This window comes from Mauremys reevesii, linkage group 1 (assembly GCF_016161935.1).
Source record: "Mauremys reevesii isolate NIE-2019 linkage group 1, ASM1616193v1, whole genome shotgun sequence".
NCBI lineage: Eukaryota > Metazoa > Chordata > Testudines > Geoemydidae > Mauremys > Mauremys reevesii.
The window spans coordinates 239,011,358-239,030,634 of record NC_052623.1 but is presented as its reverse complement, the minus strand read 5'-3'; the positions used below and the strand labels follow the sequence as shown (position 1 = coordinate 239,030,634).

The window sequence follows — 19,277 nt, the reverse complement described above, 5'->3', positions numbered from 1 at the left end:
TATGAAAATTGTGACATGAAGGCTTGCTCTGGGGGGAAAGCATGGGAATAACTGAAAAGGCTTGACCTATTGCCAAAGCATGGGCAAGGAGATTTTTGGTGTGGTTAGTGGGGCATTTAAACAGGCACTGCCCTCAAGGGAAAGTGAACTGCAACTAGAGAGAGACTGGGGCCTGAGCAATGGGGAAGAGAAGGAGTGGGTGTCCTGCAGTGCCAGTATAATGGTTGCAGGCGAAACAGATGTGGCTGTGGCCCTGACAGCTAACTAAACCCTTTTAGTTGGAGGCTCGAGGGAACACGGAGGAGTACTACCACTGCAACAAATTGGGTGAAAGTTGGGGTAAATACAGAGTCTGAATAATATGTTTGTGGAGAGGCAGATTGCTGCCCCTAAAAAAAAATATAGGATCTGTGGACAGCTATTAAACCTCCCACCCCCAATCAGCGACACAAGGGCTGGGTGGAAAAGCCAGAGGCCTTGGTGGCAGAAGCACCTAAGGGGTTGGGACTGATGATGTGGTATTGGAAGCAACAAATCTGAGAGAAACTAGCAATAGTAGAGAAGTCCTTTTGTGGTAGCCCTGAAGAGAGAGAGGTGGGAGCTAAAGAGAAGTTTCAGATTGTGCTCCTGGAAGATGAGAAGGGGGGATGCACATGTGAATAATAGGCACACTTAAAGAAGGATCCTCCCTAAGGCAAAAAGACCCTGTAGCAGGCAGGGTACAGTCTTGAGGGGTAGTGTGATGAATACCCCATCCTGAGTTTGAAAGTGGGCTTGAGAGGCCAATTAAGTAATCTGCTTGTACCTGGGTGGTGAGCAAAGCGTAATTCAAGATGAAGCCCAGCTGGGAAAGAGCTGGGTGGTGCTATACAATTAGGAGGTCCCCAGCATAAGGGGGCTGCAGGGAGAAAGGGAAAGGAACCCTGCAGTCCCCCTCTTGGTAGTAAAGAACAGAAGAGCAGGAGTTGATGCAAAGAAAGTTGTGGTGGAACTGACTAGAGCTGGGATATCCCACTGAGTAGAAGGCTCACACAGGGCCACAAACTAAAGGGGAAGAACTGGCTCAACCAGGGAGAGGCCAAACCCAAGAACAGGAGGGTGACCCTGGAGGATTTTGGCAGGGGTAGAACTCCTAGATGGAAGGACCTTGGGAGTAGAATACTGCAGAGACCCTGTTTGTGGGAGCCCTGACATGAGGGTTGTGGTGGATCTGCAATGCTGCCAAGGGAAGGAACCGAACACCCAGGGAGAAGTCCTGGGAGGCATTGCTCGTTACAAGAGCCCAGAAAGGGACTTGGAAAAAGGAAGAAGTCCAGGAAGGTAGCAGAAAACATCTGACTGAGCAGACCTCAGCTGCTGATTACAGGGTCCTTGGGTTGGAACCCAGTGTAGTAGGAGGGCCTGGATTCCCTGAACAGTCACTGGGGAAGGTGACATGAGGTCCCTAAGAAGGGGGTAAAGACAACTGAAAGTCTTGAGTGCAGGGATGTAGCAATGGTAGGATCCAGAGTTGAGGGTCAAAGACCAGATGCAAGGATTGGGACTATTTGGACTATTTATTAGTCTGAAATGGGTAGAAATAAGATGCCCTGGTTGGATGGCTGAGTCGCAAGAAGCAGCAAACTGCTGCGGGACCAGAGCAACCATCAGCAGGGGGCGTTAGAGAAGAAAGAGCTGCTCCACCCCACACCACCCCAGCTGTAAGCAGGTACTCCAACAATTGAGTCCACTCTCCTACACACCTCCATCAGTCCATCCAGACCTTGGTCACATCCAGATGTAGTAAAACTGCATACTTTGGATGCTAAGAGGGCAATAGCCTTCTACCTAAATGGTTCTCAGGAATTTAGAAAGTCACCAAAGCTTTAATTTCATATAGGTGTAGTGATAATAAAGGACAGCCAAGTATATCTCAGCATTTATCTAAATGGGTTAGTTTTGTATAGAGGAAAGCTACAAGCAAATCTGTTTCTCTCCCATTGTAGTTTAGATAACACTCCAAATAGCAAAGGTGGATTTCATGGCATGCCTCAGGCATATCCCAGTTTTTAGAAGTAAGCAGAACTGCAACCTGAAGCTCTGTTCATGCTTTCACAAAGCACTACTCCCTAGATCTAGCGTCCTAGTTGATGCTCAGTTTGGTACAGCAGTATTACAATGATGATTCAATTAGGACTCAGCACCTCACCCTCTAGAGACTGTAGTACTGCTTGTCAAACTATCCCATGACAAATGTACAGAGCCCACTCAAAGAGTACGTCTATACTACCCGCCGGATCGGCAGATAGTGTTCAATGTATCGAGGATCAATTTATCGCATCTTGTCTGGATGCGATAAATCAATCCGGTAATCGATGCCCGTACTCCACCTCGGCAGGAGGAGTAAGCGGAGTCGATGGAGCCGCAGCAGTTGACTCGCTGCCATGAGGACGGCCAGGAAAGTCGAACTAAGATACTTCGACTTCAGCTACTCGAATAGCGTAGCTGAAGTTGCGTATCTTGGTTCAGCCCCCCGCTAGTGTAGCCCGGGCCAAAGAAATAAAGGTTATTCCCCTATAACTGGTACTCATCTAAAAGGACTCTGCATATTCACACTCCCTGCCCACCTTCCCCTTTAACTCAGAGTCCTAATTGCAACTTTGAATCTGGGGAGCTGGAGCTCCATGGCCCCCCTTTTATAGCCTCTTACTCAGAATGTTCAGGAACAGTGAGGGGAGGTGCAGGAGAAGGCATAAGAGTGCTCCAGCAGCACTGCTACAAGATTGTTCTACCATCGGTGCTGCATCACCATGGCTCTCAGGAGTGAATGTACAGAGTCCATCTCAAAGAGGTAACTTTCATTTTCCAGCCATAATTTAAGGAAAGGCTAGAACTTCATGAAATAACACTTGAAGTAAAAGCAAATATCAAGAGGATATGTGGAGGGTACATCCTCCCCCTTTTTCCTCCTCCCCTGCCCCGTTAGATACCAGAATTTCCAAACAGCTGTATTCTGATATTTGGAAGCTATGTGCTCCAGAGTGAGTAATTTTGTACTGAAGTGTTCGTGACAGTTTTTCCTGAAGTCTGTTAATTTTGATAATTAAGAAAAAGCAAAAATGTATTCTACTAATTATCATCCTATATCGTGATGATCCACTGGTTCTCTTTCTTTACCAAAATTTGGAGCAGGAAGTGTGTGAACTATGTGACAGAATTTAAGCTTTGCTTTTGACAAAGCAGTGTTGTCTGAGGTCTCAAAGCTTATCACCTGTGGTTTTTTGGTGGGTACTGCTATGCTCCAACTAAATAAGTTTCTCATTTTAAAATGGAAGGGATTGAAGCTCATACTCAACAGTGAATGTATTGTACAATATGCATATGTATATTTTTTTAGGTTACATTGTTCTCCATCTGTTGGTGAGTTAAGTCCATCTGATCTTATGAGGAAATCTTCTCCAACTTTAACTCCAGAATGCAGCAATGTAAGTATATCATTGACTCCAAGAACTTTCAGTGAAAGGTTACTATCAAATAATTCAGAGCCTACATTTGATCTATCTTAAAACTGATTTTTGTGTGTGAATTCGTGCCAGTGCAAAGTTTCTGACAATCCTGTGTATTGAAGTCTTCTATTCACAGAAGCGGTATGACACAGGCAGCAAGAGTACGAACTTCTCTTCGCTGCACCACCAGTGAGCCTCAATTCAAGCCTTGAGGGACCATCCCTCAGGGCTGAGAAGATTGTTCAGGTCTTGGGGAATCTTTGCTGAGGCTACAAAAAAGTGCTAGATATGGGGAGGGTATTTTTTTTGTGATGTAGACTTTTCTAAACTTGGAAATTAATTGAAACCACCACCCGGAGCCATCAGATAGTTTAAAAAATATTCACCTAGGCTGAATTCAATTCAGCAATATGAAGATAAATGTCTGGTTACTATGACCATTCATCTATACCTTTCACCCCCCTCTACTGTTAAACAATTGTAATCCATTGAGTTGTAGCCTCTGAATTTTAAATCTTTTTTTTTAAGAGAAGTGTAGAGAAGCAGCATATTCTCTGACTCTCTACCATTCTGTCTAACCCAAGAGTCATGTTGACTGATGTCACAGCCTGGGGACAGGTATGCATAAAGAATCTTCTTGCAAGATTGTACAATACTGCCCTTACTGTTATCAGTGTACACCATACTCCCAATCATTTATTTCTTTCCCTCCAACAACATTGTTGTGAATCCAGTCGCTGTCTTTCCACTTATACATAGCTTTTCTTCTCTGATTCTGAGTTTCTTTCAACAACGTTGTGCTACACTGATTTTTTTCCCCCCTTTCTCCCTCTTTAAACCTGATGTTCATTCCACCCATGGATTTCTGTAGGTCTGTCCTTCTTAGAACTGATTGGCTCACAGATATTGAACTACCCTTTAATTAGTGCAGCCTACGGTCATAAAAGCACTCTCCAGCACTTCAACTATATATTGTGTTGATTTAAAGGTTCTCTTTGAATGTGTCACTTTATGTTGTTCCTGGTTACTTCAGTGAAGTCTTGTTGTTTTCCCTTCCACTACTGTAATGTGCAGCATAGAATCCGAGATAACAGAGCTCAGAGAGCTACTCTGTTTAAATTACATGAATAGTGCATGGACTAGGGATGAAAACAAACTCATTTTACTGGGACTCTTTTCATTTTTCTATATGGGAAATTGCTTCCATAGCCACAGTGGCAGAGCTATCACTGCCTCTTGCCCCTAGGGACAGTCCCCTAAAGCAGTACTTCTCAAAGTGGTGGTCGGCTGCCGGTCCGCGGCGAGTTTCCTCATAAGAGCGTCAAATAGGATAATATGGCACCGGTCCCTGGCACATTGGGAAAAAAGATTGCCGGTCCCCCACATCAGATAGCTTGAGAAGCACTGCCCTAAAGGAAAAGTGGTTTACTGCCAAACCAAAGTGGTGAAAAGACTTCAGTTTCCACTGCTGTCAACCTGGCACTCCTAGACTCCTTGTAAGCACTAAAAACCATTTAAAATCTTGGCATGCTGAACAAAAGATTTAAAATATAACAGAAATACCAGCATTTTTTAAAACAAATTTTCACATTCCAAATAATTTAGTTTACGTATGGAAACTAAAATGTGGTGGGTCTTTTTTTTAAAGCTAGGATGTATTTTTCATGAAAATACATTTTTATTGTTACAGTAAGCTTGTAGAGATTATGGCACGTGAAGTGGAAAAATGTGAGCCTTGATTGGTTTTTAGACTCAGAGAAATTCATTAATTTGTATGGTGGTTTTAATCAATTTATAACCTAACTTTATTATTTTCATTTTTTTGTGCTTTCAGGTGCCAAATAAAGAGTTGATTCAGTTATGTCCTTCAGAAATGGAGGACTTGGAGACCTTGAGGCAAAATCAGGGCACGGTTTCATTCCCAAGCAATGAACCTCTTCTCAGTAAGAGCTCTTTTACTGGAATTCATGGCTAATTCTTTAAAGAAAACTCTGTTAATGGTTGCAGCTTTATCACAACAAGGTAGTATAGTAGGTGTGTTCAAAGATTCTGCCAGTTTTGAGAGATTATCATGGTTCCTATTTTAATTATACCCCATGATAGCAGTGAGAGCCTGGAGCAGAAGTTCACTGTCCGTTCTCTTGGTCTCCAAGACTCACAAATAGACTGCTTTGCAGTTCTTCCTTCCAAAAACAGGAGCTGTGCAGGATTAAGGAAACTGAATATAATCTGCCATGATGTGCAGATCCTCTACGTAAAAAGTACAGATGCTTGTGTATGTAGAGCTGATTGAAACATAAACATTTTGCAATACGGGTTGGAATTTTGAAGTTGTTTCCATTTCATATGGTCAGAAACTGACCTATTTTTCTTTTTATATTGAAATCTTGTTTTCTGTCAAAAACTGAGATTTTGATAAATACAAAATTCTGGACTGTTTTAAAATAAAAATGTGGAAAACATTGTTTTCATTTTTCACAATCTAAAAGCAACAATGTCTTTTGAAATTTTGATTATTTAAAATAAGGCCATTTTTTTAACCAAGAAGAAAAAAATTGATAAGCTCTTCTTTTGAGTGCTGTGACAGGTGAGCTTCCTACTTAAGTGGCATGAACTGGAATAAAGTTTTTCTGCTTAAATGGTGTGGCATGAAGTTTGCCAATTAACTGGCATGGATTGAAATTTGTCATTTTATTATGAAGTTTAAGATGCGCCTCTGGAGTGGCATACATTTAGTCCCCGAATCAAGTTACCTATTCTTTTGACTAAGCATCTCTCCTGAATCCAAAACTTGCTTCAATTTACTCATCTTTGAACACATGTAAGAATGTAAAATGCCCTTTGCCTTCAAGGACAGCTGCTGTTTTAAAAGTAAATTTGTTTGGAAAGTGACCTTGTTCTGTAATTTTTTTGCTGCATAAATAGTGTTGTTTAATTATTTCCTAGGTGACAGTTGCCAGTTGGATTTTGATGCAATGTGTGAAAATGATGATACTGCCATGGCTTCTTTCATGAATTACTTGGAAGCTGAAGGAGGCCTTGGGGATCCAACACAGCTCAGTGATATACCATGGACTCCCTAGTGGTTCTTTTTTATACAAATGAGAAGAATGTAAAATTCTGTAATGCACAACAACCGCACATCCTCAAGTACTGTATTGGTAATTTTTAAGGTTTTATTTTAATTCATATTTACTATCTGTATATTTGCTAAGATTTTTATGCCTTGTTCACAAAGAAATGGCTTGTTCTGCACATGTAGAAAAAATGTGATATTTTTTCATGACAGAGAACCTCAAAATTGTATTGATCCATATCTAACTAGAGTGCTTACAACACATGGTTATATTTTTGCTAAAAAGCTTTAACCCAAAGATACGTACAATGTATAGGAATAACTGTGTTCATCTGAATGTTTTAATATTTAAAGAAAAAAGCTTTTATTTGTAATTTTCTTTTAAGAATTGGGTGAAAAAGTATTTATCCATGTCACTTCTGTAGGACTTTCTCTACTTGCGCAGTTTGAGATATGTTTGTTTTGTACCTCTAAGCTTTCTTTGAAAATTTGGTTTCCACACTGCAAAATTGTAAGATAAAGTCCTATAGTACAAAAGGGGACCCTGCGGTTTATAATTCTTTGCCCTTTTTAGAAGTATTGTGTACAATTTTTGTAGTCAAGTAAAAACAAAAGAAAAAACACTGGTCTGGGAGCAAGAAACCAAGTTATAGGATTTGTGTTAAATTATCCAGTATGCTGACCAGGAAAAGGATTAGAGAGTTCTGGACAAACAATGTTAAACATTGTCCCACAGCACAAAAATGTGACTGGTGGGGAAGGAGAGAGACAAAATAGTTTAATACAAAGTATTATTTAAATATATTAGTAGAGGGATGGAACACAAAACCAAAGTAGTAATACTGTAACTGTAATAAAGCAATTTGGTCACTATAGTTCGGGGGATATTATTGCCTTGGAAATATGTGTTAAAGCAGTGGATTTCAACCTCTTTTCATTTGCAGTTCCCTAAAAAATTTTGAATGGAGGGATGGATCGCTTTGGAAATCTTAGACATAGTCTACGGACCTCCAGGGGTCCATGGACCACAGGCTGAAAACCACTGTTATAGAGCATAGCTATTTAAAGAGAGCAGATGTAAGATTATATTGACTAATTTTATGTCTGGAGAAAAGTGGGAATTGAGGAGCTGGAGACGTTAAAAAAGTAATAAAGTGGGATTGAGACTAGTCAGAAGTGGTAAAGTATGTTGGACTTTAATGGCCTTTTCCTGCTTAATGTCTTATGTAAATACAGTTTTGCAAGCTTTGCCCAACAATATTAGGTGTCTCAGGTTGGGGACCTAAACATTAAGGCATCCAAAATCACTAGCCACTTTTGAAAGAATCCTGGCCTTTATCTCTAGCTATTAATTGAGACTGCTGGAACTACAGTTGAGTTATGTAACTGCACAAAGTAGTGGGAGACACACGTGTGTGTGTGTGTGTGTGTGTGTATGTATTGGCTATAGGTGGTTTGCAAGTGGCAATATAGGGGTATATTAAATTTTGTGAAAAGGGCACTTAATTATATAATACCTTTTATAGTACTTGTATTTTGGAGAAATCAAAAGGTTTGTATTACTTAATACTAGCTGCAAATACTTTTTTGTGCTACTACGATCCTTTAATATATAATTGCTGTATTTTGCATTCTTATTTCTAATTTTATAATCTTCTTGCAAAACATGTGGTCCAGTTATGACAGATCACCCTTGAGTGCAGCACCGTTAATATGTTGCATTAAAACAATATGGTGTTAGTATCCAGATATGGATGTCTTACCTCGTACGTTGTATGTGCAGATAAATGAGTGAGACAGTCAAAGGATTATGCCATATATGCTTCCCCTCCAAATTTGTGAAATGAAAGAGAAGCACTGAAAATGTTTGAGATGTGTAGGTCTTTTGTTTTAGAATATTTTTTTACAATTTGAAAACACAGGTTCAGTTTGTAAGTAGTGTGTCTTCTAAATGTACAATTATGAATACCGTTAGTTTAATGGAAGAGATTGCAACTGATGTAGACATGTGCCTACCATTAAAGGTGATAGTTGATACTCAGCAGATGTCAGATGCATCTAGATAAGAGTGTAGAATGGTGTATAGAAAATTTCCTAGGATATTTCAATAAAAAGAAATAAGTAATTACCCTAAATAGCCACTAGATGTCAAACTTCCTCTATTTGGCAATAATTTGCCTCTGAAAGGTGGGATACTATAATCGTCTGTGATGTATTAACTCCTATACTTAACTGGAACAGCTGTATACTGTATAGACATTACAGAAAATTACAGAGATGTCTGAAATGTATACATTTCTAACCCCGGGGTCAATAATACCTGATATTTTACTGCTAGAGCTGAATTTGGTCCTTGATATGGAGCAACACAGAAAATCAGGACTCTTTTTTTCTCAGAATTGTGATCGGATTCTGTTTTTATAATTGTTTCTGAAAGATGGATTCTAATTATTACTTTAATTGTAGGGAAAGCTATGAAACACAATGGCTGTTTTCCTTATTCTGCATTTGCTAATTGAACATTTTAAAGTGAAAATAAATTCTAATTAAAACAAGTTCTGTAGGTAATGCAGAGAAATAAACAGTTTAAAACCAGATTGTTCAAAGAGTCCAGATACTTCCATGAAAAATGAGTATTGATTCTTACGAGAGACGATATTACCATGCGTAATCAAACCACTGTTTTGGGATTCCTCCCAGATTACTCCTGGAAAATCTTTTTTACTTTACAGGCAAATCTATTGTAGAACTAGTTTTATTCTGCTAGTTTGCTGAGCCCTTTGTAATCAGCAACCTGTACAGTACATGTGTCCGTTAGCTGCTTGCTTGACCCCTTTCTATTTGCAAAACCATTTGTCAAACCTGCGGATTTCACACTATTCTACGTTGTACAGTGTCTTTTGTAAATATTTATGATGATAAACGGCGAGGGGAAATTAAAATATATTTTATACAAATTTGAGGTAATTGTGTGTTTGTTTAAAGCCCGGTGTTTTTATTGTGGATGTGGTAAACTATAATAGTTAAGATTGTGCCAGGATTTCTATTTTAACAGGGATGAAAAGGGGGTCTCTAAAAGTCTGTGTCTGGAGTTTGAGGATCAATTCAATGAGCTGCTTGAACGTTCCATGTCAGTTTTTGGTGAGGAAAAATATTAGTTCTGATGGTTTTAAAAAGTACCACTCGCCCAAATCTTTGCTCATGCCTGACGTTTTCTTTGAATCCCCTTTTTAAAACATACTAGAGCAATGTGATGTATGAAATTAAATGGGGGGAGAGTGTTCAATTTATTTGTAATAATGTTTTTTAAAAGTGGTAATGTTTGTATAAATAGCAACTGAAGGTTTAAAAAAGTGTTTGAATGCTGAAAATGATACAGTGTTACTGTCAAGGTAACCATTGTTCCTGATGACTTAAATCCTATTCTCCTTTTGTTGGCACAATGTTGCTGAAGACACACACTATACACAGAGGGTTTAGAATGACACAAAGTATCGGATGTACAGCTTACTGCCACACTACAGAACTTCAGAAGATGCCACTGTTGCTTTTGCTAATGTAATTCGGCCCTCCATCTTCATGTAACTGTGGACCATGGATAGTGGTTTGAGAGTCTACTCATACCTCTGACCTGTTTCTTGAGCTCAAGCACTAGATACATTTAGGTCCAATCCCTGCAAATATGTATGGGGATTTGAACACTTGTGGATTTCTGCAACTGTGGAGAGTCTTCCCCAGATAGGGTGTGTAACCCAAATTAACTGTGGGATTTTGGGGGAAGGGGGCAGTGGCTGTCTAGTGGCTAGATGTCTAATGATGGTCCCCAGTCAGGTCATCTGTGGGAGAATGAACCCACCACTTCTAGGTTTAAAAGCCTGTGCGGTCAATGACTATGGCCATTAGGTTAACAGCAGAAGCAGACTGATAAACCTCCAGGTGGTCAGTTGCTTTAATGAGACAAAGTGCTACACTATAAATATGGGTTTACTCAACTGTTTCAGTATAGGACTGAAGACATTTTGGAATAGAATCCTAGAAATGTTGTACTGTAAAGGACCTCTAGAGGTCATCAAATCCAGCCCCCTGTGATGAGGCTGGATCAATTAAACCTAGACCATCCCTGATAAGATGTTTGTCCAACCTGTTTTTAAAAACCTCCAGTGATGGTGATTCCATAACCTCCTTTGGAAGCCTATTCCAGAACTTAACTACCCTTATAGTTAGAAAGTTTTTTTCCTAATAGCTAACCTAAAATTCCCTTGCTGCAGATTAAGCCCATTACTTCTTGTTCTACTTGCCGTAGACATGGAGAACAATTGATCACAGTCCTCTTTATAACAGCCCTTAACACATTTGAAGACTGTTAGGCCCTCCCCCATCATCTTTTCTCAAGACTAAACATGTCCAGTTATTTAACCTTCCCTCATAAGTCAGGTTTTCTAAACATTTTGTCATTTGTGTTGCTCTCCACTGGACTCTCTCCCTCTTTCCTTAAGCACCTACACTTGGACACAGCTGAAGCCTTACCTGTGCCAAGCAGAATGAGAACTACCTCCCATGTCTTCTATACAAAACTCCTGTTAATATGCCCTAGACTATTAGCTTTTTTTCACAGCTATATCACACTGTTGACTAATATTGAGTTTGTGATTCCCCTATAACCCCCAAATCTTTTTCAGGAGTATTACCAGCTAGCCAGTTATTTTCCATTTTGTAGTTTTGCATTTGATTTTTCCTTCCTAAGTGAAAGACCTTGCACTTGTGAAGTCAACAAGATGAAATTCAATAGACACACCAATTCTCTAATTTGTCAAGAGCATTTTAAATTCTAATTCTGTCTGCCAAAGTGCTTGCAACCCCTCCCAGCTTGGTGTCATCCAGAGATTTTATAAGCGTACACTCTACTCCATTATTCAGGTCATTATATAGTACTATTCAGTATTTTCATTAAGCAAATATTGTCATTCATTGCTGGCCCTAGGAGGACTGGAGTGGCTGCAGGGAGGGTTTAGTTTCTCTCATGGGAGACCCAAACCTTCCCCCAAAACTGGTCCCTTTCAGCTAGACTACTGCTTCATCTTGCAGAATGACAAACCTCATTTAAGCTCACAAGATGTGCTGGCTATCATGGGGAACGACAGCAGCTGGAATGTTTACAAATTAGGACCTTAACAAGGATAAATGTTTTGTTTAATCCACACAAAAAAAATGTGGTGGCTGATTTTCTGATAACATTTTGGCCATCTTTCATGCATTGCAAGTGCTGGTGGGTTTGAAGGTGAAGAGATGTGCCTCACATGGGCAGAAAAGAGAGAGAGAGGGGAGAGTGCAGGCTCGTATGCTGCTGTTGCAGCATCTCCTGGCTGTATCCATTTTCCAGGAAATGCTTCGGCATGCTTTGGGAAGGGAAGGAGTTCTGCATATCTCCTTTCATGGAGGTCACATCCTGCGGACAGGTTGTCATCACTATTAAAATATGGTACGTTGCTCTTGTCTTAATTAGTTTCAGTAACTTTCTAATACGTCATCGTTGTCGTGAGGCATGTTGCATTTCTTGCCCTTTTAGAAGGATTGAGACAGCTCGGAGTGGCTTCAATGGTGCAGGTTTTTTGCAGTTCTCCTCCTCCCAGATCTTGAGGGACTTGAGGTGCTCCAATTCTGTATATAAAAAGACAAACTTGGAAATCAACACAAACAAAAACATACGGTTAAGGTTTCATCAGGAAACAGCCACCAACACCAAACCTTGGAAAACATAGAAATAAGTCCTTCTGCCTTCTTCATCACCTTCACAATGCCTACAACGCTGTGGTAACATACTGAAAAGAAATATCTTCCCAACTTCAGACTTGCTGTGTCATGTAAAACTTTAATGGTGACCTCAGCAAAGGTAAAACAGAATAACTTTTAATGGACTTTGGTGGGACAGACATTTCACAGTTCAGCTAATTCAGCTAATACATGATTTGGCTGAAGGGTAACGTCTGTCTTCTAGATTGTATGTTCCTTGTGGCAGGAATCACAAAACCTGTGTACTGTAAAGGAGCTTATTTAGACAAAATACATTAAAAGATAAGCTTGCGTGACAAGGGTCACCCCTTTCTCATAGTGACAATGTTTTATCAAAATGGGAAAATAAGTGAATCCATTCTTCAATTCCCTCCCTTCCCTGTGAACATTTCTGGTCCATGGAGTCTTTCAGAATCCTGTCATCCTTCATTTGAGTCCAATGTAATTGCAATATCAGATACTTTTAGCATCTCCCAAGAAATGGTTAGTCTCTAAAAAGCAGAGGTGTTTAGAAGATGCAGTAAGTGTCATGTCCTTAGGGTACAATCAGCTGTTGAAAACTTGTTCTGATGATGTAAAGTTTTTGAATAGGTTTATTAGTGGCTGCCACTTGATTCTCTGTGGAAGCGCCTACAATTTCATTTCTAATGTTCAGTTAAGTTCTTGTTAAACTCAGAGTGTTTTCTAACTTGCCTTCAGAGTTTTAGTATTGCAACTCCAAAGGCAACAATACTTCTGTATTAGCAAAACTATCTAGTATAATAGTAAACATTTATATAAAGTTCTTACTTGTATAGTGTCTGAGTCTTGAATATTTACCCTAGTTTTTGTTAGCAATGAAACATTTTATTTTAAAGAGCTCTGCAAGGGCAAGGGCTCTTGTTGAAGATTTATTATATGAACACTATAGAAAGCTATATTAAGATCCTTCATATTAGGAAACCGCCACTTGAATTGTCATAAACAGCTATCATTGGTGATGTGTTGTTTTGTAATTAAATTGTCAGGTTTTTATGCAGTTCTTGAGGCACATTGCATGAAAGGAACTTACAATATGGTGCTAGGTTGTCATCTGAAAAGCAATTGTTTAGTTTGCTGTAGTATGTTCTAGCTCTTGTGGTATTTTATGTTCAATTTCTGCATGGAACATTTAAGTTTCCAAAACAAAAGTGTATTGAATATCCCAGAAATGAGAGGTCAGTATTTCAGAGTTCTCAAGGGTGATCTGGAGGGAAACCCAGGGAAACAGTCTAACTTTGTGGGAAATTAGATATGAACAAAATATCAAATGGAATGAAAAGTTAGATATAGCTACAGGAAAACATGTATTTTATACTATTAGACTACTTAGTTTGGACAAGTAGTTCAAATAAGTGATCCAAAGCATAATCCTAGTGGCACACTGTGTGCAGAACATTTATAGGATTGGTCTCCTGGAGTTAATATTTCATTCCAGTTAAAGAAAATATTTTTTCAGTTACATATTTGCCATGTTTACACTTCTGAATATTTACTGAATGGGGTAATTTTACACAAGGAGTCTTTTTATAGTGCTTCGGCTTTTGATGTCATGCATACAGGGGAAACTCATTCAGAAAAAAAAATGTTGAGGGTTGCTATTGGCAACATTCAGTGGTGGAAAATATTTTAAACATACTGGTCTGGATTCTTCTCCTACTTATGCTAGTTTAACACTTGTGTAATGCCACTGACTTCAGTGGAACTGCTCCTGATTTTATGGGCTATGAGTGACTAAGAAGTAAATCAATCCCACTGAGTCAAATTCAGTCCTCAGTTAAACATTTATAGCATCAGAGGGGTAGCCATATTAGTCTATATCCAAAAAAACGAGGAGTCCGATGGCACCTGAAAGACTAACAGATGGTGTTAGTCTTTAAGGTGCCACTGGACTCCATTTTTTTTAGTTAAACATTTGTAATCTGTTTGTCTTTAGCTTTCCATAAGTGTACCTAAGGGCAGAATTTGACATTTGGTCTTAAAGAACTTAGAGAGGTGAGATGTATTGAGAGAGCTTGTGAAATTAAAACACTTCACATCCAATAAGACAACACAAGTCTGACTTCTATAAGTATTCATGGAAAATTTACCATACCATTTATAACTCAATTTGTGCATCCTGCTGTTCCTGGTCTGCTTTGATACCTTATTCTAACCTTGATTAGCCAAACTCAGATATATTAAGACAGAACAACAGGAAAAGAGCTTTCCAAATTTAGCCTCTGAGCCATGTTGCAATCCTTGGGACTGTTCCACCCTAGTAAAATATAATGTTGAAGCTGTTCAAGTATTTCTGGAACAAGAAATTAGATGACTTGTTTCCCCTAAACAGCTTCTGTCCTAGAGAAAAGGTATGGGGGATAGGTTTTGTGTTGAGATTCTTAAAAGATTTTCTGCAAAGCAACCCTGAACAAAGATGTCTAAAAATTGTTAGCAATGTTCTTGTGTGTGCCAGAGTAACTCAGGTGAATGGTAATGGGAGTTATGTTTCTGAGCTTAGGAGAGAATAGATACCCCACCCCCAGTCAGACACTTGAATAGGTATTTTTCAAGGAAATAGTGTACAATTTCTATGTGAATTACCCAGGATAATCCTACATTATATGGCTTTGGTAGAATTAGCCCTTAATTATTCTCTTCAATTTTTGTTTCTTCAGAGGTCGCCTGAGAATTGTTGATCTTCATTGAGCAACAAGACCAGAGACTGTAGTACTTGTAATATGTGCTAGGTAGACCTAAACTTAGATTTTCATTGTAACAGACAAAATTGTGGGGAAAACTATGAGAAGCATGCCAGACTTGAAAGAAGGGCCTTAAAAAGGGAGAAGCCCAGTTTAGAAGCCCTGGGAAAGAGACAGAATTTGCATCCTCAGCTACCAGATAAGCTACTTCAGGTCTCTTGTGGTACAGAGTGAGAGCACAAATGGGTCACAAGGGCTGGTGCCTGTATTTAGTTCTGTTAGTTTAGTTTTCTTTCCTTTGTCACACTGAGAGCTGGGACTAGGGGGCCTGGCCCAGGGCAGACCCCTGCCAACAATGCAAGCCCCCCGAGGAGAAAGAAGGCTGATATAGGAAGTAGTCCAGGGAAAAATCAAGATGTCCCTGGAATGCAACCCAGGGCTGAGGGAGAGACTGGGTTCCCCTATAGCCTCACTGAGGGAAACTAGGTTCAGACCCCTGACACATGGGGTGGAAGGACTACCAGGCCTGGATCAAGGCTGATGACCTGACTTGAGGTCATAGAAATATTGTTGAGCTGAACTCTGGTTTAACCCAAAATACAAAATGTGACCTGGACAGAGGGCCTAGTCACAAGATTGAGGCCAGAAGAGGACCTGAATGTCTGGGTAGTGGGGCTATGGAGAGGAAACACACCCAGCCACAAAGCAGAACACCATCTGGTGAGTCAGTTTGTCACAATGCCTAATTCCCATTACAACTAATTCAGATGGCTTTGAAAATCTCAGCCATAAAGTGCTATAGAAGTGAGTATTTTTATTCATGTTTTCTCCTCGAAGATATGACATTTTCATGACCGTTAAATTAAAATCAAACTAGAAAAGAGCAATTTTCTGTAATTGTTCAGAAGGAATGTAATTAGAATTTAATTAATACTTGTTAGAGGGATTGTTTTTGCAAGTTAACCTTTTAAAATAATGGCATGTAACTGATTGTATGCTTATATTTTTCAGCTGAAAACCAAATAATAATGGTCCTGAATAAAATGTTCCAATAGTGGCTATGTTACAGAAATTGTATTTATAATCATTGATATGGATATGATTTGGCAAAATTAGGCCAAAAAAAATCACAGAACAGGCAAGGTGAAAATGTACAAAATCAGGATATTGTCACAGCAACCAAAAACTCCACAGGGCATGGAGTAATTAACACTGACTGACCTACAGGCTTGGGTGGCCCATTGAGCTGCCTCAGGGTGGAGGTAGTGCTCCCTCCCTGAGCCCCACTTCCCGGGGCTGAAGCCGAAGCCCGAGCCCCGCCGCCTGGGGCTAAAACCAAAAAACTCATGGACATTTGTTAAAGTCACGGAATCTGTGACCTTGTGTGACCAAATCATATCCTTAATAATTGCATGTGTTCGTAGTTTCTTTCCTCCACAAGGATCTCTTGTACTTTACAGCTGTAACTAAAAGCCTGATCTTTCCAGCACTTAAACACATCAGCAACTTTACTCACATGAACAGTTCTATTGGGAATTACTCACATGCTTAATAAGTACGTGCAGGGTCAGGCCTATTATACAAAATCCTGCAGTTCAATCACTTCAGCCACCTTTGGAAAAAGGATAGTAGTTTTAACAGAGAAGTTTAGAACAGGAGATAAGAATTTCAGGGTGATTATGCCAAATGGAATTGCAGGTATGTACATATGTAGGTATGTAGGCAGAATGTAATTACCAGAATTGAAATTTGACCAGATTACTCTATTCTTGCTAAAATGACCACGGGGTGATCAAAAGTGGCCCATATCTCAGTATTATCTCTCATCTGATCTAGTGCAGCCACTTTTGTTGAGCTGGTCTTTGAAAATATATGTGATGATCATTATTTACAGAAAATCCGTGAATAGCTCTTTCTTACTTACATTTTACTAAGAATAATAAAAACTTGCCTCTTCAGTTCTCTGTGCCTTACAAACATCACTTAGCGGTCCAAGGGGCAGAGGGTGAAATTTCATAGCTACTGTAAAACTGTGTTGAAGGGCCCTACAAATGCTATCCTTTGGCAATGACAAATTTGACTAAGATCAAAGCCAAGATAACATATGATTTCAATGCCAGAACTGAATTTAAGCAAAACTGTGGAAAATTAGATGCAAACATCACCACAACAAATGTGACTTTCCCTATATAAAAGTTCAGTATACAATTCCCAGATATTTAATTGTGCCTCTCAGATTCTCAAACCTGTCTTCTCTCTAACTGTTCTTGTTTTAGATCCTTAGAGATTAGCTGCCAGGTAAATTTTTCAAAAAGAATCTGAGTAACTTAGTCACTCTTGAAAAATGGGACATATGAGCCTAAGGATCCTAAATCCCACTGACTTTCAATTAGACTTAAGCTACATCTACACTACAGCTGAGATCGACACTCTGAGATTGATCCACTGACAGTCGATTTAGTGGGTCTAGTGAAGACCCACCAAATCGACAGCAGATCGCTCTCCAGTCACCCCTGTACTCTACCCCCAATGAGAAGAGTAAGGTAAGTCAATGGGAGAGTTTCTTCCGTCGACTCCCTGTGGTGTAAACCCCACGGTAACTCAACCTAAGGTACATTGACTCTAGCTGGAGCTGTGTAGCATAGGTTGACTTACCGCAGTAGTGTAGACATAGCCTTAGTGTAACACAGTGCAGACTCACCACCGTGGCACCTCCTGCTGGTTGCTCCGGGAATTAGCTCTGTCCAGCTGTGGAGCACTCTCTGCAGGTGGTGTCTCACCCATTGTCTACTCTGCTGTGTCTGGGACCCACGTTGCTCCCTGGCTTGTGGCATCCTTTTGTGGACACAGCCCTCTGGCTGTGCCCCACTCGGTTCTCTCCCCTCCCGGGGGTATCCAGAGTCCTCCGTCTGCACCTGCCCTCATGGCCCACTACAGCCCCAGAGTCTAGCCCTCTGCCTCAGGGGCAAGCGATAGTCTGTCTCGGGCCACACTCCTCCACAGCCAGGTGCAGTGTCAGGGGGTGGGGAGGACCTAGGCCTGCCCACTACTCTGGGTTCCGGCCCAGGGACCTTCTGGCAGCAGCCATGTCCTGGCCTCCTCCTCTCCCCTCTACTGCTCACGCTCCCTGGGCCACTTCCCTTTGGCCCTTGTACCTTCTCGGCCCTTTCTTTCAGGGGTCTCAGCCTGGCAGGTATCAGGCTGGAGGCTTTCCTCTGCTCCCCTGAGCCTGCTCAGCACTGCTCTATCTAAGGTGCTATCCCCAGGAGCCAGTCCTCTTCCCTTGCTTGTCAGGAAGAGACTGGTGTCTCCTCTGCTTTGCAGCCTTTATACAGGGCCCAGCCTGGCCCTGATTGGGTGCTTCTAAGCCTTCTCGGATTGGCTGGGTTCTGCACAGCCACTCCAAGGGCTGCTATTAACCCTTTGTCTGCCAAAGTGGGGAAACTGCCCCACTACACTTAGCTTCCTAAACCACTTGTGCGTCTATAATTTTAAGATGAATAATCATAATCAGGAGTTGGTTACATTTTCTTTCAAATGAGTAAAACGATTAGTTACAGTATGATTTAGATGGATCAAAGGAGCAGTTAGCAGTCAGAACTCAAGCTTGTTAAACAGTCAGCCTAACTAATTCTAGCACATATGTTTGCCCACCTTGTTTTTAAACCTAGATGAAATGATGACTCAAAAGATCAGATATCTGCCCTCAAGGGTGTGCAAAATCCATACCCTTGCGTGACACAGTTAAACCGACCTAGTCCCCACTGTAGACAGCAGTAGGTCAATGGAAGGTGGAGTATCTACACTGATGCAGCAGTTTGTGTAGTCATACCCCCTAGATTACACTGGCTGGCATTTTCAAAAGAGCCTAAGGGAGTTTGGCACCCAACTGCCATTATATTTCAGTGGGAAGTGAGCATCTAACTCCTTTGGGCTCCTTTAAAAATCATAGGCCCTCTCTCCCACATACACATACTCTTTTCCCAAGTGCAACAGACAGAGGAAGTTTTGGTGCCAAGACAAAATGTGTAATTGAGATTAGAGAGGGATCTAAGAGGCAATTACAGTTCATGTTTCAGTTTTGCAAGATGATAAATTTTTCACTTTGTAAACCCAAAGTTGGTTCAGATGTGGGTTCCATTCTATCCACACCCCACCTTTCTTTGAGTGGGAGGAAGGAGCAAACCAGCATGGGTTTGATCTATGATTTACAAAATCTTACCAGTC

The 19,277-nt window shown here is 40.4% G+C and overlaps 1 protein-coding gene and 1 long non-coding RNA gene across 2 annotated transcripts in view; one reads left to right on the top strand and one right to left on the bottom strand.

Moving 5' to 3' along the window:
• The window catches only part of ARNTL2 (aryl hydrocarbon receptor nuclear translocator like 2), a 67,159-nt gene extending 57,641 nt beyond the window's left edge, over positions 1-9,518 (top strand). The window contains exons 14-16 of the mRNA XM_039547941.1: positions 3,377-3,464; positions 5,320-5,428; positions 6,432-9,518. Of these exons, the coding sequence (XP_039403875.1) occupies positions 3,377-3,464; positions 5,320-5,428; positions 6,432-6,568 (334 nt within the window). The 3' untranslated portion in view covers positions 6,569-9,518. The remainder of the gene's footprint in view (positions 1-3,376; positions 3,465-5,319; positions 5,429-6,431) is intronic.
• A 1,988-nt stretch (positions 9,519-11,506) lies between these two features.
• Positions 11,507-18,332, bottom strand: LOC120395600. Its single transcript, XR_005592717.1, has 3 exons — positions 17,752-18,332; positions 16,595-16,662; positions 11,507-12,219 (listed from the first exon to the last, which is right to left on the bottom strand). It is a non-coding gene; the product is annotated as an uncharacterized LOC120395600 (long non-coding RNA).
• Positions 18,333-19,277: the final 945 nt, after the last annotated feature.